This window comes from Salmo salar, chromosome ssa07 (assembly GCF_905237065.1).
Source record: "Salmo salar chromosome ssa07, Ssal_v3.1, whole genome shotgun sequence".
Lineage (NCBI taxonomy): Eukaryota > Metazoa > Chordata > Actinopteri > Salmoniformes > Salmonidae > Salmo > Salmo salar.
This window is the reverse complement of record NC_059448.1, coordinates 16,845,805-16,873,503: the sequence shown is the minus strand read 5'-3', so window position 1 is coordinate 16,873,503 and position 27,699 is coordinate 16,845,805. Positions and strand designations below refer to the sequence as shown.

The window sequence follows — 27,699 nt, the reverse complement described above, 5'->3', positions numbered from 1 at the left end:
AGCACAGGGCATTTCAATCCCCCCTTATTAAAGGAGCAGAGGAACTAGAAAGAATGTGGAGGTTGTGCCAAGATGCCATTTTCATTGTCAACCTTGGTTAGATTTAGGAATGACTCAGAGTAAGTGCCATGCGTCTATGAAAACACATTAAGGGACATGACACGGGACTGCAAACCTAGTCCCAAACCAATGTTAATACCGGCCTATGAGCATTTTTGACTACACTCCAGTCCCCCCTTCTAGACTATCGTTTCTCCACTTCCAGCGAAGGGCAAATACATGTTGGAATGTGGACGGTTTGATAAGAGAAATGCAAGTGTGAGGGAGCATGATCCTCTTACCAACTACCCAGCAGTCTTAGTCAGAGCATGTTCGGGGGAAACGGGAACAGCACCAGACTACATTCTAATATGGGCTTCCCAGCAGTCTTAATCATAGCATGTTCGGGGGAAACGGGAACAGTACCAGACTACATTCTAATCTGGGCATCCCAGCAGTCTTAATCAGAGCATGTTCGGAGGAAATGGGAACAGCACCAGACTACATTCTAATGTGGGCTTCCCAGCAGTCTTAGTCAGAGCATGTGCGGGGGAAACGGGAACAGCACCAGACTACATTCTAATGTGGGCTTCCCAGCAGTCTTAATCAGAGCTTGTTTGGGGGAGACGGGAACAGCACCAGACTACATTCTAATGTGGGCTTCCCAGCAGTCTTAGTCAGAGCTTGTGCGGGGGAAACGGGAACAGCACCAGACTACATTCTAATGTGGGCTTCCCAGCAGTCTTAGTCAGAGCATGTGCGGGGGAAACGGGAACAGCACCAGACTACATTCTAATGTGGGCTTCCCAGAAGTCTTAGTCAGAGCATGTTGCGAGGGAAACGGGCACAGCACCAGACTACATTCTAATGTGGGCTTCCCAGCAGTCTTAGTCAGAGCATGTGCGGGGGAAACGGGAACAGCACCAGACTACATTCTAATGTGGGCTTCCCAGCAGTCTTAGTCAGAGCATGTGTGGGGGAAACGGGAACAGCACCAGACTCCATTCTAATGTGGGCTTCCCAGCAGTCTTAATCAGAGCTTGTTTGGGGGAGACGGGAACAGCACCAGACTACATTCTAATGTGGGCTTCCCAGCAGTCTTAGTCAGAACATGTGCGGGGGAAACGGGAACAGCACCAGACTACATTCTAATGTGGGCTTCCCAGCAGTCTTAGTCAGAGCATGTGCGGGGGAAACGGGAACAGCACCAGACTACATTCTAATGTGGGCTTCCCAGCAGTCTTAGTCAGAGCATGTGCGGGGGAAACGGGAACAGCACCAGACTACATTCTAATGTGGGCTTCCCAGCAGTCTTAATCAGAGCTTGTTTGGGGGAGACGGGAACAGCACCAGACTACATTCTAATGTGGGCTTCCCAGCAGTCTTAGTCAGAACATGTGCGGGGGAAACGGGAACAGCACCAGACTACATTCTAATGTGGGCTTCCCAGCAGTCTTAGTCAGAGCATGTGTGGGGGAAACGGGAACAGCACCAGACTACATTCTAATGTGGGCTTCCCAGCAGTCTTAGTCAGAGCATGTGTGGGGGAAACGGGAACAGCACCAGACTACATTCTAATGTGGGCTTCCCAGCAGTCTTAGTCAGAGCATGTGCGGGGGAAACGGGAACAGCACCAGACTACATTCTAATGTGGGCTTTGCTGTATTGTGGTGTTGGCGGTTGTAATAAACACAGTGGCATCCTCATGTCTTCGGCAACCTAGATTGTTATTTCTGGGATGTAACCCCAGCCGTATTTAAGATGGTAAAACTGGTGTTAAGGATGGTGTTTCTCCTGTTTTTTCTGAACAGATTTGTGCTGTAAACTCTCAGACCAGATAGACTTGACTGTCTTATAGGAGTCAATATGTGACAGTTATGACATTGTGGTTTGTCTCCAGTACAGAATTGTTTTCATTTTGTTGTTATAATTTTACTGTATTTTAACCACAAAATGCCTAACGTCAACTTTTGTATATAAGGTATTCTGTACCAAGTTGAATGTGTGTATTGTCTATTTATTTTTTGTTCAGGGTGACTTCTGGCTTATCGAATGGGAACTTTTGGGGGAAAAAGTCACTTGACATGACTTCTCTGTTTCTTTTCTTCTGTCTTCCCTTCCCCCTTGCCTTTCAGGATGAATTTCATCCCTTCATCGAGGCACTTCTCCCTCACGTCCGTGCCATCGCCTACACGTGGTTCAACCTCCAGGCGAGGAAACGCAAGTACTTCAAGAAGCATGAGAAGCGGATGTCTAAGGATGAGGAGCGTGCGGTCAAGGACGAACTTCTCAGCGAGAAGCCCGAGATCAAGCAGAAGTGGGCCTCGAGGCTCCTCGCCAAGCTCCGCAAGGACATTCGCCAGGAGTACCGCGAGGACTTTGTGCTCAGCGTGACGGGCAAGAAGCACCCGTGCTGCGTCCTCTCCAACCCTGACCAGAAGGGCAAGATCCGCCGGATCGACTGTTTGCGGCAGGCCGACAAGGTGTGGCGCCTAGATCTGGTGATGGTCATCCTGTTCAAAGGCATCCCGTTGGAAAGTACGGACGGAGAGCGCCTCGTCAAGTCGCCGCATTGCACCAACCCAGCACTTTGCGTCCAGCCACATCACATTACAGTGTCGGTCAAGGAGCTCGACTTGTTTCTAGCATACTATGTCCAGGACCAAGGTAGGTTGAATTACTGTGTGAATCACTGGTTGGGCGGGTGGAGTTAGGGGTTGGCCAAGGTCGTTGGTCATATCTGCTGCCATCTTGGCCGCCTCATTGGAGGGTGGTTGGAGTCTCTCACCTATGGTGGCTTCAGAAGGAGGCTGGCCTTTCGTGAAAGAAAAAAAAGTCTAATGTGCAATCAGGCTTTTACATGTTTTATACAATACAATATAACCAGTATAAAAACCATAATATACCATCACACATAATTTGCGCACACAGACAATAGAAGACAAGATAGTGTGTGTTGCGTTGCTTTTCTCTTCTGATTGGTCTGATACCGGTGCAGTTGTGAATGCTGTGTTGTTTAGACACACACAAGTTCTCTTTACAAAGACTTACGTGTTCACAAAATGTATTGTACACTTTTGGATGATTGAACATAATAGAAATTAGAACATAATTTGATGTGACAGATAAGAATTTATGGTTTTAAAAAGGGATTTAGGGAAAGAGAGAAATGCACGTTTTTTTTTTATGGATGTAAAGTATTTATTTTTTCCTGACAAATGTTGATATCAGTCTTGATTTTTGATTAGATATTTAATCTAGTTTTTGTAACAAGGAGTTCCTACATTAGATTTTTACTGATAAATGTAGTTTGGATACAGATGTAAAATTAACAAATGTGTTACTTCAAACTCGGCATATAGTCAATTAATGAAATTGACCAAATTTCACAAATAGTGCATAAATACAGTAGATTACATTGGCAAAATATACATTACATGATTTGTTGGGTAAGAAAATGTAAATGTATTGGATTTTTAAAATAGAATGAAAACTTGTAATACAGAAATGAACTTAATGCCTATAAACTCAAACGTAGTCATAGCATTTCTTGATGTTATGATAGTGGTCTTTATATTGTTGTAAGAAGGTGAAACTAGCAAGAAACAGTCATTTTCTCAGACCAAATATATATCATTTTACAAGACGTTGCTATACCGCACTGCAAATTTATATTCTGGCAAATTCTGGTTGTTTTCTTATTCATTCTCTTAGGTATTTGCTACTTGTAACTTTTCTGTACTACATTAACGTCTATTTCCTTAACATTTTGTTTGATTTTATATTACAAGTGTGCATTTTAAAGTTATTTCAAACTCCCTGTCCAACCAGGGCCACAATAAATCCTCTAACGGTAACGCCAACACATGCAGAAAGATACCCAGCGTAATACATTGGCTGTTGGAGAAGAAACGCAGACAGTTTAGCTAGCTCATTGTCATGAAAGGCAGAGCCTCCATTTTGTGTTTGATAAGTACCAGGGGAAGCAGAAGGCTCAGCAGAGAGACAATAATGGTTGCCACTGGCACCATGGTTGGCATCAGACCCTCTTTTGTGTCTTTTGTGGGGCGCTGCTGATTCTCATGTCTAGTTTGCATCTGCCAGTGTTGAATAGTATCAGAGAGCACACCTCAAAATGTCTCGAATGTGGTCCGCTGATATGTAAGGAATAATAATTTCCAAAGCATACTGCACACCATAGGTTGTGGTAATTTAATTGAATGATTTATATATATTTTTAAAGTCTAAATGTTGCATTTGCCACTTGCGATGTGTATACATTTGGTTGCCAAGTTGGGGAATCTTAATATTTGAAAATATGTTTTTCCGTTATTAATATTTTTCCCAAATGATGAAGGGTAATCATCTTTTCCTGTATTGGCAGCTTTACCATATTCATTTTTTGAGTAGCTTAGACACCACATATCGAATCTTCATTTGCAACAGGACGGACATTTTGTTAGCCGTTTCTTTTGAACAAGACTTTCAAAGATTTTCCAACAGTTTTTTTTAACAGCCCCGAAAAGTAGGACACGTTTTCGAGTACAGCGCAAGGGCGGTCTTTGGCATACCGTTACCAGTGCCCAGGGCGGTCTTTGGCATACCGTTACCAGTGCCCAGGGCGGTCTTTGGCATACCGTTACCAGTGCCCAGGGCGGTCTTTGGCATACCGTTACCAGTGCCCAGGGCGGTCTTTGGCATACCGTTACCAGTGCCCAGGGCGGTCTTTGGCATACCGTTACCAGTGCCCAGGGCGGTCTTTGCCATACCGTTACCAGTGCCCAGGGCGGCCTTTGGCATACCGTTACCAGTGCCCAGCTTTCTAGACAATCTCGCCACATTGTGGTAGCGCGCAAGGCGGGTGCCATTTTGTTTGCGCTCTGCCAGGCAGGCAGGGATAACGCCAGTAATGGTTGTTAGAGTTTCCGAGGTTGGCATCAAACCCTCTTTGTCTGCTTCAGCGTGCCTTTGATTCGTTGGTTGGCCTCCGCAATGCAGTGGGAACGCTGGGAAGTTTCTGACAGTGGCAGAATGTGGACCGCCATGCTTTTGTTGTTCTGCAACAAACAAACAAAACACAAAGAAGAAAGTAACAAGCTGCTGCCCCACTTCAACAGAATATGGCGTTTCCGTTAGTCGTTAGGAAAAAAGGATGTCATATGCTCCATGGTTTATTTGATTTAGATTGTATGCCATTCAGACTTTAGTGTTTTCCTAGGTGAATTATACAATGACATATTCTTGAATATGTATCTGCATTCAAATCGGTTTAAACAGTAACCCTCTGAAATGTTGTGGTGCCAGCTGCTTCTTAATGGCTTCTTATGTAATGTTAATGAAATGCTACTTTGTGTATATAAACATGAGTTGGAGCTATAATGAACATTGCGGGCTAATGCCCAAAGAAAGGTCGCTGGCTCAGTGAGTTGGGTGAATCTAGAGAGGCTTCTCAACCCGTTGTTGTCGTGCATAGACGCGCTTAGCTGGGCAAAATCTGCCCTAGCAGCACCCATGTGCATGCCCAGATGAATGCCAACGGGAGGGGGTTGGGGGCAGGGAGTGGGCAAGCCATTGTGCCAACCTGCCAGTCTTTCTCAATGGAAACTCACTGGCATGGGCATAATACCCTTCGCCATGCGCTGCTGCTAGATGCTAAAACTAGTAACCACCTTGTGTTCATCAGACATTTCTGGTTCGTATTGTAATTTCAAAGATTTTTGGTATCATATTTTGCATATCAAATTCCAGGGCTAGAGAGAATATTTTTTTTATAATAACCAGTCTGATTTGTCAGGACATGTTTGGAGATAGGGCCTCTGTTCATTCAGTTTCATTTCACTAGTCATCACTGTTTCACAAGCATACATTTTGCTTACCATATATGAACTGTCGAGGATAAACTGTAGACTTACTTCTTCAAATATTCAGAATAAGAGAGCATTTCATTTATTCAACCCAAAGCTCGTGATTTCCATGAGATTTCTTATAAATCTCTGGGTCCCTTTAGCAGCTAAACAGTGATTGGGATGACTAATGAAAAAAAAAATATACAAATCGTGCTCTGAATGCCAGATTTCTAAGAGGATTCAGTAGATTCTGCATTATTTAGGTAGTATTTATCTCTTATCCGGCCTGGAATACCCTTTTCTACTCTGTGTTTAGCTCTGTTCTAGACTAGGAGGAACATTATTGATGAAATATACTCAGAGCCTCAAAAGACCAGTTATTTAATATGATTGAAGTGTCTCATACGTGAAGGGGCTGTCTGAGTGCTTCTCTTTTAGATAACTGGCTGAGGTCCTTCCAAAGTTTTTACCTACTAATGAGTACTGATGTCTGTAGAACTGGTGTCCCAAACTTGTCCCATTTTGCTTTGGATGTAGATCCTTTCCACAATAATTATTTTTCTTGTTGAAAATCTTCCCACACTATTTTGTTTTTACTTTGAAGAAAATCAGTGATTTGCGAGTCCATGTTGAAGATAAAAACAGTTTAACTCATAGCCAGTAAAATAACAGGCTTGGTGGATCCAAGGGTCAATTCCCTTCCCTGTTATCCTGGTGCTGAAAGTTAACGCGGCCGTAAAAACATTGTTATGTTTTCATTCTTTAAATCTTCCCCCATTTATTCCTTCCACATTTTTTTTTTTGACAATCTTGATTGGTCCTGGATCTAATACAGTCTGCCATGTTAAAACGACGGCTCTGTTTTACGAGAGCCAGACATCGCTTATAGTCCTGGTGTCTTGACCTCGGCTAAGAGATGTGGCGGCTGTCCTCTGAAGTTTAATTGAGCAAAAAAGATCTATGAAAATACACGGTTGGCCCCAAAGCGTGTGGGTGGACTGGGGGGGGCTTTTGGCCTAAGGGGGTGGCGGGGGACTACCTGTAAGGCCCTCTGCTCTTTGACCCCGATAATTGGGGTCAGCCGTCGTGCTTCACAGACCACCAGTGGTCTCCTGACCACCATTTCTCAGTCTGCGCTCGTCCTCCTGTCCGTCTGTCAGATTTTGACTCAGTTAGTGGGAGAGTCAACAAAAGACAGGTGTTCCCTCCCAGGTTGGCGTGGTGTCAATGTTGGTCGGTTGTCTTCTCTGGTCCTTGGCCGGCTGGTCACGCTGCACTGTGTGGGGTAGCGGTTGGAGCTGTGTGCCTCTGGGTTTCCAGCTGGCTGCATTTGAGGCATGGTCAAGGGCAGTGAGTTTGATCTCAGGACCTCCGGGTCACAGTTTGACCTCAGGACCTCCCTCCCTCCCTCTTTTCCTTCCACCTTCTCCCTTTTCCTCCTTTTCTCCCTCCTTGCTCTCCTCCCTCTTCTCCTCCTCCTCCCTCCATTCTTTCTTCTCCTTGCCAGGAGTTACCCCTGTGGGTCGGCACACCGCCCACCCCTCTCTGACTCTCCGTCAAGTCACCCCCAGACTCCTGTGACAGCTGCTTCAGGCCCAGGGCTCATAGCCAGAAAAGGATGGCTGGGAGGATGCCAGTAGCGGGAAACCAAATCGTTGCAGACCCACTGCGTTAAGGACACCACCATTCCATGTCTTTTGTTGTGGTTAGGATGACAAATAGCTATTTTGTTAGTACAGTCCAGTAGTCTGCTTATTCCAGTAGTCTCCGTCGGTGGAGTCAATATAGGAATGGTTGTCCTTTGGAGGAAACGTGTTTTTATGTGCAGTGTCACGATGTTGAACGTAAAAGAGAGATGGTTGGTTCACATTTCTTTTTTTAAACAACAATACAATTATCCGTAGTTCCAATGTAACAGAGGAAACTTCGTCCTGAATTTAGCCAAGAAATTCTGCGAAGGCTTTGTTCATTGTGAACCACAACCCTGTGCTGCTCAGTAGCATGCTGTCGGGCCTGCAGTGAATACCTCACTCGAAGCCATAACCTATCGATCACATTACATCTAATCCACTTAGAACAAGTCCCTCCCAGCTCTGCTGCCCACTTTATTGATTTGCTCTTCCTGCTAAATGTCCCTCCCCCATATCTCTTCCCTCTGCTAATCTTCTCTTCTACCCTGTTGCTGTGTAAATGATGTGGTGTTACTCTAGGCTATTCGGCTAAAGCTCTCTCTTTGATTTCTTTCTTTCTTGATTGATTTCATAATTTCTTTCTTACATTTTAGCAATTTAGCAGATGCTCTTATCCAGAGTGACTTACAGGAGCAATTAAGTTTAAGTGCATTGCTCAAGGGCACATGGGCAGTCTGCACGGGAATTAACCGCTAGGCTACTGGTCGACCCTCTTTCCTTTCTCCCATGTTTAGGATCTTTCCCTGCTCTGCCTTTGCTTTCTTCTACAATCATTTCTTCCCTCCAGCTCTCTCTTCGATGCTAACCCCGGTGCTCTGAAACCAGGCCTCTACAACTCAGTATGAGCCGCATGTCATTAGTAGAAGGGTTTTATTCCGGCAAATACCTCCAGGCTTAAACAGCCCATGTTACCTCCTTAGCCCTCCTCAAGGCTTAAACAGCCCATGTTACCTCCTTAGCCCTCCTCAAGGCTTAAACAGCCCATGTTACCTCCTTAGCCCTCTTTTGTGTGCACTGTGTACATAAATCTCCATGGAAACAAGACTACTCTGTGTAGAGGTCACAGCCCTATGTGGATGCCTGCTTCTCAGCCAACGTTATCACTCCTTTTCACTTTAAAAAAACATTTGGTCTGTAACTCCTTTAGCGCCTCTTTAGGCCTTTTGTCTGCTTGAGAAAGGAGTTCATATATTTTTATAGAAGTTTCCACAGTTTTGTAGGCTACCGATCCATTTTTCTGTGGGTTCAGCTCATAGAAATAGAATTAGAACATGATTATATATTTATATATATTATATATATATATATATTTATTTTACAGTATCCTTATGTTTCAGCGCCATCAGACTTTCCCAGACTTTGTGAGAATAGCCTAATACATTTCAACCCCTCTGAGACCACTTGACAGGAGTGCTGGTGTCACCCCCTCCTCCCAGCTAGTCCCGTCCTGTCCGCCAGCCCTTCTAAATGAAGACAAATGGGGTACATTCACCCCCTGTCCCAAACCACACACTGTACACTACCTTACTGTCCTGGCTTACAAAGACCCTGCTGCAGCCTCCACTACTAGCATCCAACGAACTGCTGTCTACTCTACTCTGCTCTACTCTGCTCTACTCTACTCTGTTCTACTCTGCTCTACACTGCTCTGCTCTACTCTACTCTGTTCTATTCTACTCTACTCTGTTCTACTCTGCTCTACACTGCTCTGCTCTACTCTACTCTGTTCTATTCTACTCTACTCTGTTCTACTCTGCTCTACTCTTCTTTAATCTGCTCCGCTCTACTCAGCTCTACTCTACACTGCTCTGCTCTGATCTACTCAGTTCTACTCTGCTCTACTCTACTCTGTTCTGCTCTACTCTGCTCTTTTCTGCTCCACTCTGTTCTGCTATACTCTACTCTGCTCTACTCTGCTCCACTCTGTTCTGCTATACTCTACTCGGCTCTACTCTACTCTAATCTACTCTGTTCTGCTCTACTCTGTTTTACTCTACTCTGTTTTATTCTGCTCTACTGTACTCTGTTCTTCTCTACTCTACTCTGCTCTACTCTACTCTGTGCTACTCTACTCTGTTCTACTTTGTTCTACTCTGATCTACTCGCCTCTGTTCTACTCTATTCTGCTCTACTCTGCTCTACTCTACTTCTGTTCTATTCTATTCTACTGTGCTCTGTTCTACTCTACTCTGTTCTACTCTACTCTCTTTTACTCTACTCTACTTTACTCTACTCTACTCTACTCCGCTCCTCTCATCCCATCTCTTCTGTCCTCTCCTCTTTCCTCCTCTCTTCAAGCAGCCAGGCTGCCTGCCAGGCCCTATCTGACAGCAGGGATTATGGATTTGAGCAAAAGATCAGGAGGGAAAGACAGAGGAAGATGAAAAGAGAGAAGGAGATATGTAGATGAACATTGGGAAGCGGCAAGATGAAGAACTGTACATCATTGAATTCTGGCCAGATAAGGCCTTGATTCACATACAGAGGACAATAGAAGCATGGAAGAAGCATTCCTTTAATGTCCTCTGTGTCTTTCAGATCCAGAGAGTGCAAAACCAATGTGCATCCTTCATCAAGCTAAAGCACATGAATGACCGCCAAGGAAAAATAAGAAAGGGGTGGAGGTGGGGGAGGGGGGCCAGGAGTGAGGGCCAGACAATCGGGGGAGGTTGCCAGGGAGATGGTAACTTCTCTGTACCCCCTCCCGCGCTCCCCATTAGACTCTTTTCATTCGGGACAGGCCCGATCAGAGGTCGAGAGTGATGGTAGTCTCTTCTTTTGTCTGCAAGTACAGTACTCCCTGTCATTCTACAATGAGTTGCCAGGTTTGAGACGGATAAAGAAAAGGCAACCCATTACAATGTTTGTGTGTGTGTGTGTGTGTGTGTGTGTGTGTGTGTGTGTGTGTGTGTGTGTGTGTGTGTGTGTGTGTGTGTGTGTGTGTGTGTGTGTGCATGTGCATGCCTCTGTGTGCCTACACGCGTGTTTGCACATGTGTGTGTGTTGGGGTAGGCGTGTATACTGCATGTTGTTTGCAGGGTGAATCCCCGGTGGAACACTGGATAATGTCATCCTGTGGGTCAAAGAGGCGGCTGGGGCTTGGGAATGGGTGTTTGGTATGAGTTAGTGCCCCATTGAGTTGTCAAAGCCTGTAGAGGCCCACTTTTCATTCTTCACATCTGTCTGTGGCACTAAAACCACTCTCCTGACATTAGGATTGAACTAAAACCACTCTCTTGACATTAAGATTGAACTAAAACCACTCTCCTGACATTAAGATTGAACTGAAACCACTTTCCTGACATTAAGATTGAACTTAAACCACTCTCCTGACATTAGGATTGAACTAAAACCACTCTTCTGACATTAAGATTGAACTAAAACCACTCTCCTGACATTAAGATTGAACTAAAACCACTCTCCTGACATTAAGATTGAACTAAAACCACTCTCCTGACATTAAGATTGAACTAAAACCACTCTCCTGACATTAGGATTGAACTAAAACCACTCTCCTGACATTAAGATTGAACTAAAACCACTCTCTTGACATTAGGATTGAACTAAAGCCACTCTCCTGACATTAGGCTTGAACTAAAACCACTCTCCTGACATTAGGATTGAACTAAAACCACTCTCCTGACATTAGGATTGAACTAAAACCACTCTCCTGACATTAAGATTGAACTAAAACCACTCTCTTGACATTAAGATTGAACTAAAACCACTCTCCTGACATTAGGCTTGAACTAAAACCACTCTCCTGACATTAGGATTGAACTAAAACCACTCTCCTGACATTAAGATTGAACTAAAACCACTCTCTTGACATTAAGATTGAACTGAAACCACTCTCCTGACATTAAGATTGAACTAAAACAACTCTCCTGACATTAGGGTTGAACTAAAACCACTCTCCTGACATTAGGCTTGTACTAAAACCACTCTCCTGACATTAGGATTGAACTAAAACCACTCTCCTGACATTAGGATTGAACTAAAACCACTCTCCTGACATTAGGCTTGAACTAAAACCACTCTCCTGACATTAAGATTGAACTAAAACCACTCTCTTGACATTAAGATTGAACTAAAACCACTCTCCTGACATTAGGCTTGAACTAAAACCACTCTCCTGACATTAGGATTGAACTAAAACCACTCTCCTGACATTAGGATTGAACTAAAACCACTCTCCTGACATTAAGATTGAACCAAAACCACTCTCTTGACATTAAGATTGAACCAAAACCACTCTCTTGACATTAAGATTGAACTAAAACCACTCTCCTGACATTAGGATTGAACCAAAACCACTCTCTTGACATTAAGATTGAACTAAAACCACTCTCTTGACATTAAGATTGAACTAAAACCACTCTCCTGACATTAAGATTGAACTAAAACCACTCTCCTGACATTAAGATTGAACTAAAACCACTCTCCTGACATTAAGATTGAACTAAAACCACTCTCCTGACATTGAGATTGAACTAAAACCACTCTCCTGACATTAAGATTGAACTAAAACCACTCTCCTGACATTAAGATTGAACTAAAACCACTCTCCTGACATTAAGATTGAACTAAAACCACTCTCCTGACATTAAGATTGAACAATAAACTCAGCAGACAGGTGTAGCTGTGTATTTTGACCGGTGTGTGATTACCCAACATCCCATCGACATTGATGCCATTAGAATCCTAATTCAAAGCAGTAGGAAGAGACATAAAACTTGAACAAATCTTCTCATGTGTAAAACGCAACCATACCGTATATATCCACTTATTCTTTTTTGAGACAAGATTTTTCATTACAATGGAAATTCATCAAAAAGACTCTCATATTCATGATATTCAACAAACCTGTTCTACACGATTGAAACGATGAATATATTGAGAAGATGTCAGATAATCTATGATTGGGCTGCAGATTTCCCTGAAAGTGGTGGTGTCCTAGCGGCATGTGGACTTCCTGTGGGGTGGAACAAGCAGAAAATCAATCAGTCTAACGACAGGTGTCAGAGTGTGTCTGGACAGCTACTTTACCCCTGTGATAATCACATCCTGTTTTCACACAGCGAGAGACATGCACGCACGCACGCACGCTCGCACACACACACACACACACACACACACACACACACACACACACACACACACACACACACACACACACACACACACACACACACACACACACACACTGAACGAGAGAGAGATTTTCCAGTTGGCAGTTAAGCCTACAGGAAGCGAGAGATCGGAGCAGAGGAGGGAGAAATTCAGAAAGTCCGAAAGATAACATTTGACCAAGTATTCCAATGGTTTATTTGATGAAAACGACTCTTTCAAGTGTAACCAAGAATACCAACAGAGAATAGATACCTGAGGTCAGGCATGCTATACATGATTAGTCAAATAAACCCAAGGAAAAAAACATCTGATCTGTCATCAGATCTAAGTTCAGTCTAAACACCCACTTTTGCCTCCTCCACAACATGAGTGATTGTGTATATGATAAATATTTAATAGACCCTAACAAAGCCCCATTATCAGCACTGATAGGTCCTGATAGGTCACTGAGAGATGATGAAACGCGGTTCTACCGCTCTCTGTGTTTTGACAAGCCAAGTGGAATGGCGTCAGAGCGAGGTGATTAAAGCAGCCGTCACTATGCTAACAGAGTTCTCTAATGAAAGCTGTGATTTTATGAGGAGGAATGAGGCCTCGTTACGATAGGCTGCTCGGATTCTGTCTGAAATGCTATACGCCCTGGCACTGGATAACTGGAATTCTTCTCAAATTGGCTTCCCTCTTCCCTGCCTTGTCTTTTCCCCTGGCATGGAACTCCAGCAGTTTTTTGGGTGAAGACTGTGCTGGTTTCGAGAAATACCTTTAACCACACACATGGATATCCACGTGTACGCACCATGCATGCACGCACTTGTGTGTGTTTGAAGGGGTCTATTTAACCCATCGAGTGTTTGTCGAAGAGTCTGCCATCTTTTTTTTTGTGTCGTCCTGTCCAGTAGGAGAAGCCATTCCTCTAGGTTGAATCAGACATGAATGTCCCCAAAGAATAGCTTATTGTGGGCTTAAGTGCTGGTGCACGTTAATACACTCAGCTTCAGTTGAAGGAGATGTTTGGTTGGAAACACTGATGGAGGTCAAACTGGTTCTTAACAGCAGGCTAACTCAAGGTGCCCACTTGGCCAGTCCAATGGCATTCAGTAACCCTTCAATGGCTGGCAAATGCTACAGTAACAGCCTGAGCTATACAGGATGGAGAAGAAACATTCAAGTGGATTTTGCCCATTGTGATGACCAAGTTGGTCTATCTATATCTCAACCTGTCAGAGTAGAGAGAATTCATTTTACCATGTCATGGAAGTAAATGGTTTTGCATGGTTTGTGTTGATGACCACGGTGTGCCTCAGAATCACAGGAGAGGAGAGCAGGTCGAGGCAATTCCCCGCCATTTCTCCCAGAGACTATACATGTGATATAGCCCTCTGAGCTAAAGCCTAAGCATCAACTGTGGGAGCTAACACAGGTATCCAGTTACTCATCACGCGATCGGGGTTCATCGAACCACCTCGATGTTATGACAAAACAACGTTGATAAACCACGAAAAAGGAAGGAAGGAAAATCACCATTCCCTACATTTTTAAACTTTATCTGCTTATTCCGAAGTCTGTTTCTTAAACTAGTAGTCCGCCAGGCTTTTTTTTCTCATAGCTCTGTCTCTGGTTCAAAACTTGGGCCTGCCATGTGTATCTTGTTAAGGGCAGTTATGACAAATGGCAGCAGCTGTACAAACTAATCTCTCTGTAGCTTTCACACATGGCGCCCAATTAACAATGGTCCACTGTAGGGCCCTAATCCACGCTGCAGCCACTCTGCGCTGCAGCCAATCCACACTGCAGTCTGCAGCCACCCTCTGGCCCGGGAGACTCCACGCTCAGCCTGCTGAGTACCATGGACTGGATGATGTAGACGCCACCTCTGGCTGCAGAGTTGGGGGACTTTAGCCCGCTGAGTTTAAGCCTAGGCATTAACACAGGAAGCTAACACAAGTTGACTGTGTTGTGTTTCTTGTGGATGGGAATGTTAATGTGTACTCTACGTTCTTTAGGTGATTTCTTTTGTTCTTGTGACTTAAAAAAAAAGGTGTTCTAAGCTTTGCTCTCAGTCGCGCTCTACACAGACACATGGAAGTGTAGGTACATGTGAACGCATGAAATCACACACACAGCTGCAGTTGATAGATGTGGCAAACTGATCTTTGGCGGCGGAGTGGGAGGGCAGCTAGGGGGCGGGGTGATAAAAGTTCCCTGTCAGGGCTACATTTCCAGTAGTTCTACAATGATAAACGGCAGCTTTCTCCAGGCTTCAGACAGTTGAATACTCTTTGTGTCAAATATCCAACCTCCAACCCCCTACTTCTGAAACTATTACCGCGTCAGAATGTCCCTAGACGCCACTGAGTGTTTACAAACGTTACGTTCATTCCAGGCTACTGGGGGCACTGTTATGGGAAAATATCTAGTTTGAATGGGAACCGTTGGATCCACTGTTAACTTTCAGTAATGGCTACTGACATGAGATGTCTTGTCCCTGCATTGGTGTTGATCAGTCCTTGTTACTAGGCATACATTGCAACGGGTTCCTTTCCCAACTCAACTCCAGCTGCACCTCGTCATCCGTCTATGATTACACACCACTTCACTCTTATTTCTTCTTAGTCATCATACCATAGAAATACAGAAAAACTGTTTTTATTATACACAGTTACGCACGACAGCGTTGTCCAAGTTTGTGATCTCTTAGTAGTCATTCGAGAGAAAGCCAACAAGCAGAAGCTTTCACAACTTGGCACCGTGTGAGGGCCTGGGCAAGTGCAGACATCGCTCTCCGCCCTTCCAAATGACACAGAGTAACTAGTGGAATGTTAGGGGAATGAAATGGAGAGAGCTGGATAAAGAAGAAATGAAAAGGAGTTTTGGGTGTGAGGACTGACAGTGGCAGAGGGTTTAAAGGCCAGTGCCAACTCCTATGAATGGGGAAAACCACTAAAGAGAAAAAATTCTAGTTTCGACTTTTTTCACTCCAAGAATAATCAACCCCGTCCGTGCAGCTCTTCTGGCCGTGGCACTTAGCCCGTTGGACAAAGCCACATGTCACCGTAGCAGGCTAGCAGCAACACCCCGTTTCCACCGTGGAGACAGAGATGGGGAGGGAGCGGTGTTTACAACGCCGATTCAGCTAGCTACTTTATGAAGGATGTATGGGGGCGGGGGACTGAATAGTATTTGACTGTAAGAACGTTCATTCAAATTCATGTTCTCAAGACCTAGTTGAAGTTGAAAGAAAGCTCAAGTTGTGTGCTGAGTAAGACTAATATGTTAGGTAATGTAAGATTGCCTGCCGGTTTGATGTAATAATGTTGACGGGGGGGGGGGGTGGGGGTGTAGGGAAAGAGATAGCTAGAGGAACCGTTTTCCAGGAGAATGTACAGTATGTGTATGCGATTGAGTATCCTAAGAGAGCTTAAAGTTAGCTGGGCCGTATAGTGGAACAATATGTATAAATCTCTGGACATGTTATTGGTACCACAGCATACCGGGACTGAGTGGTGCGAGGTGGGGGGGGGGGAGTTCAGAGCAGGAGAGTTCCATATCACATCCATATCACATGCGCCCTGTCACGTACGCCCATGTCACCTTGTTATAGAGATAGGGTGAACGGTCTGAAGGGAAACACGACGTGTAGACCTACTGCGCTGAACAATCCTGCGCTCTGTGGGCTTGAAAGCGCTTGTAATGTCCATGGAACGTGAAACAAGTTGACATCCTAGCTGGATCTGTAGCTGCTTTGCTGGTCGTATATTGAGAACTCGTTAAACCTATTTGTTGTGGTGAACTTATTTCTTCTCAATCGAAAAAGCAGCTCATCTCGTCTTCCTTTCAGTGTCAGAACGGCCAGGATTTATACCAGGGGAAAATACCTGGGAAACAATGCTGGTCCCATTTAAAGATAATCATATATAGATCACCCCTGAGACGTGAAAGAGACGAAAGACCCCGTGTGGCCGCGCTGACCTTTAAGAAAAGACCTAGAAACCCGCCCACCACCTCTCTTCCTCCTCCTCCTCCTCCTCCTCTCTCCTCCTACCGTCTATATGGGGAGATCTCAGTCCTGTTGTGGCTGCGCTGACCTTTAAGAAAAGACTTGTTGCTGCTAGAGCAGAAACCCCCCCACCCACCCCTCTCATCCTGGGGGGGTATGTGTGTGTGGATTGGTGTGGCGGGTGTGTGTGAATTGTAGGGGTGCGACGGTGTGTGTGTCTCTGGGTGTGTCTATTGTTGGGGTGTGACAGTGTGTGTGTCTCTGGGTGTGTGTGTGTATTGTTGGGGTGTGACAGTGTGTGTCTCCGGGTGTATGTGTATGGTCGGTGTGCGGTGGGGGCGGGGCTGAAAAGAGGAAGCCGTCACCTGCCAGACTAGAGGAATGTTAATGCCGTGGCCCTGGTAATGGGATTTAGTGCACACCTTCTGTGAGGAGGCGATCAGGATCTCTCCCTCTTATTGTTCCCCACCCCAGACTGGGACCCCTCAATAGAAGGCTGGGACCCCTCAATATAAGACTTGTCTGTGTTTATACAACCACTCACATCTTAATAAAGACTGTTTACAATGCGTGTGTGTGTGTGTGAGAGAGAGAGAGAGAGAGAGAGAGAGAGAGAGAGAGAGAGAGAGAGAGAGAGAGAGAGAGAGAGAGAGAGAGAGAGAGAGAGAGAGAGAGAGAGAGAGAGAGAGAGAGAGAGAGAGAGACAGTGAATTATTCATTTGGGTGATCTATCTTTTATACTCAAAACTTTGAAAACTTTGTCAGAATATGTTTCTGTAAAGAAACTGTTTCTGGTCAGTCAATTACTAATATACTAATACTCGTAGTAAAAGTAAATAATTTCAACTGGCAATCTGTGGATTCTATTTGATTAGATAGATTAAAATTGTATGTTAGACATCACAGCATAGTTGAATGATATATAGCGTGTAGAAATCCGAAGAGGGGCCAGCAGAGAGAGGTGGGATGAGCTGAGGGAAGCTGAGGGTTGGGATGTGGAACTGGAGACAAGTGGGAGTGGAGTTGCTGGACGGGGGATAGAATGACGTCAAAGATAAAAGCTAAAAATAAAGTTCAAATAAACAAACAGACAGAAAAGTGTGTTTGAATGACACTGAGGGGCAGCGCTGTTACATCTAATGCCTGTTTGCCTGAGGCTGATTCCACGCAGGTGCGTGTACGCGTGTACACATGCATACACACACGCTCGCATTCAAACGCACACATGTGCACACACATACACACATGTAAATATTGCCACACATGCACTGAAACTTATCCAGTTGCCCGTGCTGTTATGATTACTGTAGTCCTTGACGTCTTTTGTTTTTGCATTGTTGTTTTCTGTTGTTTTTCTCTGTTTTTCTCTTTTGTTGTTGTTGTTGGTGCGTTGGGGGACGGTGGCTCGGGGGGGAGTTTGGGGGTGGGGAATGGAGGGAGAGGTGGGGGGTCTCGGTTGGTTGAGGGGCAGCTCTCGGGGAACTGTGGGGGGGATCTTGGAGGGTTGGTGGCCTGGCGGTTAGGAGCTTGGGCTGGTGGCCGACAGGTCGCTGGTTCGGGTCCCCGATTTGACTTGGTGGGAGATCTGTCAACGTTCCCTTGGGCGGGGAGCTTGACCCCGTTTGCTCCTGTTGATCGCTCTGGATGGAGTCTGCTAGATGACGGAATGTAATGTAATGCAGGTAGATGGTGTGTTTTTAATATTCGATAAAAAAATTATAATCTTACTGGGATTTAATGTTTGTTATAAAACATCTATGTCTATTTGAATGTCAGAAGTCAGATAGGAACTTACAGTATGCTAACTGGTAACATTATGGGAAGTTATGTCTCTCTGTTTTGCGTCTGGGCAAGAAGCAGAATCAAGCCTAGCCACCCTTGACATACTCGTTCCCCTCGCTTCCCCGCTCCCCTTTTCTGGGCCTCCCTCGCTATTTCCACTGAGCGATGGCTTGAGCTGGTTAAAACGTCTCCCTGCTGAAGTGACCTAAATTCCTTCGTATTCACCTCAGAAGACCCCTGCCTCAGCAGCCACCCACACTTTTTTCCCTCTTCCCATGTGAGTTTGGCTTGGAGCTAATGTATGGTTTGTTTGTGTGTAAAAGTTCCTTCCTGTACATAAGGAAACCATGTTAACCCCCACCCACATCAACAGAGCTAGCTGCACAAACAATGACAGAGGTCTTTTTTTATGCCTTAGGCAGGACGACTTGTTGTGGCTAGATAAACAGTTCTTTAATTGAGTTTAATCTGTGTTAAAACGAGGCATTTGGAACAATTACCTCATGTGGGTTTACCAACAGCTGTTCTGTGTTTTCTTAACAAGTACCCAAAATAAAGAACACTTGTCCTTTAAGAGTTGGCTTCTCTAGGTGAGTGAAAATGAACTAAAGCTTTATGGAAACCCAAACTGTTCACTTTAATTTAGATAACACGTCAGGATGACCTCTTTTAGTGATAGTATTTCTCATGTCCTTTTCAACCAGTTTGAACCAGTTTTCAAAGGAGTATAGGCTATATAAAAATGAAATGGAAACACTTCTCACCGCTAGAGATCTTCTCTTTAGCACACATTTCAAAGTTGCTGGCTTGGTTGTAGCCTAACCGTGTATAATGCACCGCCAGCGGTGTGCTATTGCATAAACAATGGTCTGCGCATAGCCACCTTTGGGCTAGCAGAGCTGTCCATGGGTTTGAACCTGCGCCAAGCAGATGTTGTTGGAACTGGCCCCGGAGCCAAACATAGGGACCAATCAGTGACTTCGGCATCGGGAGGAGAACACTCATTGGAGGAGAGTACTTTTTGAATGCTATTTTGTACCGTATAAGGGAACTCCAAAAATATATTTATGCATGCACGCACGTACTCACACACACACACACACACACACACACACACACACACACACACACACACACACACACACACACACACACACACACACACACACACACACACACACACACACACACACACACACAGGTTCCAGGATTCAGAATACATTCCCAGAAACATACACTACAAATACAGTTTGCATCTGTAACAACTAGGGCAGGCGTGTGTTGGCGTGTGTGTATGTATGTCCCTTTGGTTTAGTATTCATAATGAGGTGTTTCCTAATGTGGACTCTATCTCCTGCGCTCCGCTCATTAACCACCTGTGTAAACATGGGTGGTATTGCGAAACCAACAGTTCCAGGGAAAGATTCTTCCCTTCCCGGGCCTGTTGTCATTATGAGATCAGTAAATGTCTCACTTTCTCTCTCTTCTCTCTCTCTAGCTCTCTCTCTCTCTCGTTCTCTTTCTCTCTCTCTCGTTTTTTTCTCCTTCCAGAGTAGAACAATGTGGCCACTTGATGAAGTGATAGGCCCCTATAGGAGGTAGTAGACCAAGGTCAGTAGTTAGTTACCTGAACCTTCTCTGTAGTTGGAGTGTACTACTGTAGTGTGTATACTGTGCACGTTGGGAGGGGTGGTTTCCTTGACTGTCAGAGTGTGACCTGTTTTTCTGGTACAGATGGGGTCCAATGGTGTATTGAACAAGTCCTCTGCCCTTCGGTCTCTCAGAGTTTGAGGTGGAGCCGCTGGACAACAGCGAATCAAACGCAACTTTTAAAGTACCAAATAGTACAGTACTATCCAAGTCTCTAACTGTACAAGAAAGTCACTCTTTCATTTATTTACCTGTCTAGTAAAAGGACAGAATGTACCTCAGTATTTGTGCTGTATAGTTCACACGTGGTTTGTAGGGAACTGTTCAACCTGCTGGTTGGCCTGCCTCACACCGCGTTCTATACCATCGGCCCTCGCCGATCGTTTTACCCCGGCCCAGGCACAAAGCGTGCTCAGAGAAGTAAGGAGAGTGCACATGTCTCGTATGGTGGATGTCGAGGAAGTGGCTAAGTCGTCGCACTGTGGCAGCCGCGCTCCGCAGCTCCGCTCTCTCTCCCAGAGGCACTGTTGCCTGGGTCGTATCTGGAACTCTTTAACACCATCTCCAGAGAGGAGGCACAAAATGGCCGCTTTGTGTCCCGAGGTGTGTGTCCAGACAAAGCCTGATAGGCTCGTCCTTGATGGATTTCCTATGTAACCTGTACTGTACTGTAGTTCCCCAAAATAACCTTCCCTGTAGGTCAGACAGAAATATACTGTAGTAACAGCAGTGTTATCTCTAATATTATCACTAATAACTAAATGAATGGTCATAACAGGTAATGTTTCAAGATAAACTTTGTTGCGGATAACGACAGCAATTATAAGCTTGTTTGAGAAGTCATATAATTTGAAGCTAGTATTAAATGAGGATACTCATACTCAGTTGAAGAAGCTAGTATTAAATGAGGATACTCATACTCAGTTGAAGAAGCTAGTATTAAATGAGGATACTCATACTCAGTTGAAGAAGCTAGTATTAAATGAGGATACTCATACTCAGTTGAAGAAGCTAGTATTAAATGAGGATACTCATACTCAGTTGAAGAAGCTAGTATTACATGAGGATACTCATACTCAGTTGAAGAAGCTAGTATTAAATTAGTATACTCAAAATTATTCAATGAGCGTTAGTGTTTGTATTTATGAATGTTTCAATAATAAGTTAGATCTTAAGTAGGAACGGTAGTAAAAGTGAAATAAAACAAAACATTTGTGTCTTTTTAAACCCAGTCAATGTGGTCACTGTGTACTTGTTCCACACTCTGCGGTGGCAATGGGCCTGGTCCTGGCTCGGGGATCCATTTGTCATGGTGTCCATAATGAAAGCCATACCCCCATCCATGTTACTGTGCCACTATTGTGGAGGCCTGCCGGCTGGAGGCTGTCTGTGTCCCCCGTGCTCCCCTCACTGGATGGATGGGGACACCATGACTACACAGACCATATGTGTTGGCAGACCACAAAACGCTGAAGCCATTAACCAAGGCCACGGTGGTGAAATTGAAAGCAGAAGTAGCGGTGGTGGTGGTAGCTGTTTGGGCTGTGTGTGTGTGTTTGTTTATGTGTGTGTGTGTGTGTTTGTTTATTGTGTGTGTGTGTGTGTGTGTGTGTGTGTGTGCGTGCGTGCGTGTGTGTGTGTGTCTGGGGACTGAGGAAACCCATTCAGATGGTACTGTTCAGTCAGTGACTGTGTGTTACTAGGCTGCTGACAGGAGTGGAGTGAATGGTAGGGGATGATGTCAGCAGCTTGTCATTGATCGGCTCCTCCCTTTGACCTCTCTCTCTCTCTTTCTCTCTCTCGGCAGGGTGCATGCGACACTTGTCTGCTGCTCTGTTTTTAGTTTGTGTGTGTGTGTGTGTGTTTCAGATTTGCGAGGTACTGACAGCATCAGTTGTAGTTTGCGTTCTTGTTTACAGCTCTTGTTTGTGTTAAGGGAGGTTGTTGTTTCAGGTACACACAAAGTAACACATGCATATAGTGGGAATAAATACTTTCGATTGTATGGAGTTCTGGATGCAGTTACTGTGACTTGGACTTTATCCTGTAGGTTAGTTGCCAATTGCCACAGTTGTCTATACTCCCAAACAATGTATACTTCAATACTTCCTTGTAATAGGTCATCTTTTACCAGTTCAGCCTCGTCTTTTTCCAGACAATATTTGACTTGCATGTACACGTAATCAGGAAATGAACCAGCATACCAGGCTGAAAGTCACCTTCTGTTAGCTTACCTTCCCCTCTTCTCTCACTGTACACAGTACATACGTGTAGTATCAAGCTCTGCCACTGTTACCTGTTTTCTGCCATTCCTCAAACTCTGTGTGTTCGAGAGAAAGATCACATTTGATCAGTACCATGGAGTCATCTTTAGCGGAGTTTGTTGATTAGCCGCTCAGTGAAAAACACAATGTAGCCTATAAACACTGACGGAAAAACAAAATGGCCGTATTCTGTCAATCATTTTGATGGCATGATTACAGCAGCGGTTCTCTTGTTGTCCTTTGAGTTTGTTGAAGAGAGAGGCAGAAGGTATTCACTGTACACTATCTTACATTAGCCATGTTAGCTGTTCTTTACTCCCTCGTTCAACTTTCCCTCAAAGCCTTCCTAGGTTATAACCAGGGGAGAACCCTGCTACATTGATTGTATTAGTTCAGGGTATTGTGCTACATACAGCATACTTCATGCATTGTGATTGTTGACCTTTTGCATGAAGCGCTCCGATGATTTGATATAACACCCAAAAATATACCATTCAGTTGCACTCCAAACTCCTGGACATTTTGCTCTTGAAGAAGTTGTTCTAGGAATTGTTTGCATGTCATACTGTCCGTGGCAGGAGGGGATGCATTGTGTGTGTGTGTGTGTGTGTGTGTGTGTGTGTGTGTGTGTGTGTGTGTGTGTGTGTGTGTGTGTGTGTGTGCGCGTACGTCTTTGTCTTAGAGTGTGTTTGTCTCTGTATTCTTTGCTAATTCCTTTTCCGTTGAATCCATCCAGGTGGCTTGCTGCTTCCTCATCTATGTCTGGTGTTCTACTTTGAAGGGACACTGTCCCCTACAACATTAACTTCCTCGTCGATGCCTTAGTAAATCACACACCCGCCAAAGCCAGATAGAGATCCTGTACAGACATAACTCTGTCAGAGGGGAAAGCACGGCGGTAAGACTTATTTCTCCAGCTCCTGTCTACAGACTGAGTGCTCTTCATTCGCTACCTTGAGTGCTCAGAGAGAGAGAGCTTAGAGAGAGAGAGAGAGCTTAGAGAGAGAGAGAGAGCTTAGAGAGAGACAAGAGAGAGAGAGAGAGAGAGAGAGAGAGAGAGAGAGAGAGAGAGAGAGAGAGAGAGAGATTTAAGGGCAGCATGATGCTTAATCACTTTTGACTGGACACCATATTAAAACTGGCCCCGGCAGGGAGGACTTAGTGACTGGAGAGCGAAGGCGTGTATGCATGCACAAACACACAAATGCACACGCACGCACTCACAGAAGGAGTGTAGTTTGGTTGTGGTGTGAGGGAGTATAACGCAGCTTATGGTAGACTGAAGAGGGGAAACAGTTACATGGGCCTCCTGCTCCCACAGGCTTTGTGCAGGCTTGGAGAAAAACTACAGATGAACAGCAAAGGCTTCTGGTACAGAGTTCATGGGCTCCACTCGAAATTAAATAGTGTTTAAGGGAAAGCTTTCTGAAGTACTTTTTTTTGCCCATTGGCTTTGGTGGATCTACCTACTGTAGAATACTTCACTGCATATTCTTGATAGTCATGGTTTATTTAGTGAGAGAAAAGTCTTGCCTTTCCGTCCGAAAACTCTTGTCCTTTCCCACGAGCCAGGGCTTTGACAGAGTCTTTTCCCCACCACTTTCCTTCCTTCCCACACAACCTCTCCCTCCATCAAGCACTGATGACATGTGTTTACATACTTCATAGAGCACTGAGAGAGGAGATAAACCACTGCTGATGCTTATCCCCCAGCCACAATGTGGAAACCCCAGATATAACATAAACCAAGCGTTGCAGCAGTCCTTTTATGTCTGAAGTGCCAGTGGTTTGTGTTTGGCTGGTACCTTGATAGACAGGCTTATGGATGGGGTGGCTTGGCATTGTTTGATATTGTCGTGCCAGGGATGGGCCACTCCAGTCCTCGGGGGCCGGAGTGGTGTCACACCTTTCCCCCATCCCTAGCAAACACAGTTGATGAAACTAATTGCGTTCTAAGCTGAAGATCATGATTATGGGAGTCATGTGTGTTAGCTGGGGCTGGGGTAAAAGTATAGTACTAATCAGACCCCTAAGTACTGGAGTTGCCCGTCCGTATATGTAGGCTAACCTTGTTAAGAACATGTTGCTTTTAGCAGAAAAGGGTGCCCGGGTGGACAATACCATTTTTCCCCCTGTTTTATTTCACCTTTATTTATACAGGTAAGTCAATTAAGAACAAATTCTTATTTACAATGACAACCTGTCAGGGAGCGAGCGCAGCAAATGATTCACCGCACTTTTGATTGTAAATAGAAGGGTTGTCTCCTTGGTAGAAATGCTTGATAGATATATAGATATACTGTGACTTAGACATGGTCAGTGTTTCGGAAGGAACATATACGACACTGCAGAGGTTTTGATATGAAAGTTGATTAATGATTCACACACGTTGTAAATATAAAGAATGTCCCTCATACAGTATGCGCTGGGAATAACCCAAGGCCTACTTAAAGGGAAGTATTTCTTTACTGGGGTTGCTCCTACAGTCAAGTTGTTAGTTTCCATAGCGCCGTGGGGTTTGTGCATGTTGTCACTCTGCAGGCCCTTAGCAGTAAATGTGTCATGGCGAAATATCACCTACCGGTCCTAAAAATACACCTCTCACACGTGCATTTCTCATTCTCATAGCCCCCTGTTTAGATCACAGTTTCTTCTTAGGCCACTCCAGACCAGTTCTGCACAGCTGTGGATGAGATTCGACTGTTAAAACCATCAAGACATCGAATGTCGAAAACATTTTCTGGTCGGGAAACATCATCCCCCAGGAAAACCCACTGTTTTTGGATGCGGCATCAAATGTTTTTTTTTGCCGTTGTTCCGTTGTTATTTTTATTTACTGAATGTTTTCAACCTTTCCAAGGCTATGCAATACATTCCCATACATAGGCCTACGGTCTATAGCTAAGGCAGGTCCAATTCCCCACAAATCTTGCGCAGCATACCAACACTTCCCTGTTTTAATGAAGTGCAGTGTCAGAAGCGTCGTTTTGAACAGACCAAGGTGCAGCGTGAATAGTGCTCATTCTTGATACTTTAATGAGAAACACTTTACAAAATAACAAGCGACCAACAGTTCCGTCAGGTACAATAACTAAACGGAAAATAACCACCCACAAAACCCAAAGGAAAACAGGCTGCCTAAGTATGGCTTCCAATCAGAGACAACGAAAGACACCTGCCTCTGATTGGAAACCATACTCGGCCAAACATGGAAAACGAAACATAGAAAATGAAAACTAGAACAAATTCACCTAGACCCCAAAAAACCCAAAACACACAAAACAACCCTCCTGCCACGCCCAGACCATACTACTATGGCAAATGACCCTTTTCACTGGTCAGGACGTGACATGCAGATGAGAATAAGTGTAAACTGTGTGGCTGTACACCCCCATAAAAGTCAACCAGATTATACTGCAGCTGACAAGGACAAATCAGGTAAATTAGGTAACATTGTTTATCGCTTCAACATTTCCCAGCAAACTGCGTTGGTTTGTAATATAACAAACCGAATTTAACTCTGTGTGCTAAATCTGTATTCCATCAGTGCTTTATTAGTAGGCATTATCTCAAATGGTCACATTTTTGGTTTGCTATTCAAATGTAAATGTCTTGCCTCAGCTCTCATCTTATACCTTCTTGATGATATAAGAAACGAACTTGTTTACCATCTCTCCCCACACCAGTGACGAGTTAGCCTAATAAATAACAGCCTAATCGACTAAGTCTGTGAGCTCATGCCTCTTAATTTGTTTGCTGCTTTCTCCACAAACGAAGAGATCCTCAAGTGATGCTCTAAACCATGGCGTCAACAACCCCAACTGACTGTCTAATACTCTGTCAGATTCCCCACCGACCTCTTGATGATTCTTTCTATAGCCTTTCTTTGTGTTTGATGGGCTATATTTTCTCATATCGTTCTCCAAAGACTCCAGATATGGCGGCCATTTTAAGTGTGCAGCAACGTTAGCTGTCTGACTCGGGTTTAGTTGACTATTTATTTAGCCACATGGGAAAAGCTGAGCCCAACTTTCATTATGAGTGACCCACTTCTTTATACAGTATGTTCATTTGTTTTTTCAACACTCAAATGATGCACTGCCTAGAGATGACGACGGTTGTCCTGTAATGCTCCTTAGCATTTCATGCTAGTTTGTGGCTACTGAATGTTTAGCAGTGAGACCCAAAGCATTGGGTGTTTAAGGTATCTGTATCTATATCAAATCAAATTGTATTAGTCACATGCGCCGAATACAACAGGTGCTTCCTCCACAAACCTTACCGTGAAATGCTTTCTTACAAGTCCTCAACCAACAATGCAGTTCAAGAAATAGAGGTAAGAAAATATTGAATAAATAAACGAAAGTAAAAAGTAAGAAATAGCGAGGCTATATACAGGGGGGTACTGGTACCGAGTCAATGGAAGGAAAATGTGTTGTTGTGCCCTCTTCACGACTGTCTTGGTGTGTTTGGACCATTATAGTTATTTGGTGATGTGGGCACCAAGGAACTTAAAACTCTCGACCCGCTCCACTACAGCCCCGTCGATGTTAATGGGGACCTGTTTGGCCTACCTTTTCCTGTAGTCCACGATCAGCTCCTTTGTCTTGCTCACATTGATGGAGAGGTTGTTGTCCTGGCACCACACGTCCAGGTCTGTGACATCCTCCCTATAGGCTGTCTCATTGTTGTCGGTGATCAGGCCTACCACTGTTGTGCCGTGAGCAAACTTAATGATGGTGTTGGAGTGGTGTTTGGCCACGCAGTCGTGGGTGCACAGAGAGTACAGGAGGGGACTAAGCACCCACCCCTGAGGGGCCCCAGTGTTGAGGATCAGTTTGGCAGATGTGTTGTTGCCTACCCTTACCACCTGGGGGCGGCCCGTCAGGAAGTCCAGGATCCAGTTGCAGAGGGAGGTGTTTAGTCCCAGGGTCCTTATCCTTAGCTTAGTGATGAGCTTTGTGGGCACTATGGTGTTGAACGCTGAGCTGTAGTCAATGAACAGCATTCTCACGTAGGTGTTCCTTTTGTCCAGGTGGGAAAGGGCAGTGTGGAGTGCGATTGAGATAGCGTATATCAGTAGAACTATGATGCCGAAAGGCTGCTTTGACTTGTCTGATGTTTTGAAGACCACACCTATAGTAAAGCATGAAAAGAGCTCCTTTTAAAGGACCAGTGCAGTTAAAATTCAGTTTTCCCTGTGTTTTATATCATCTGTGATAATACAGTTATGAATTGTTGATATGTTCAAAACCAATGTACCATTTAGGAGCAAAGAAAGTTAAATTGGTGGGCCT

The 27,699-nt window shown here is 44.6% G+C and overlaps 1 protein-coding gene across 13 annotated transcripts in view; it reads left to right on the top strand.

Moving 5' to 3' along the window:
• Positions 1–27,699, top strand: part of LOC106608626 (nuclear factor 1 B-type) — a 98,113-nt gene that overhangs the window by 10,142 nt on the left and 60,272 nt on the right. For all 13 annotated transcript variants that reach the window (XM_045721612.1, XM_045721608.1, XM_045721610.1 and 10 more), the window contains exon 2: positions 2,175–2,706. In XM_045721612.1, the coding sequence (XP_045577568.1) occupies positions 2,175–2,706 (532 nt within the window). The remainder of the gene's footprint in view (positions 1–2,174; positions 2,707–27,699) is intronic.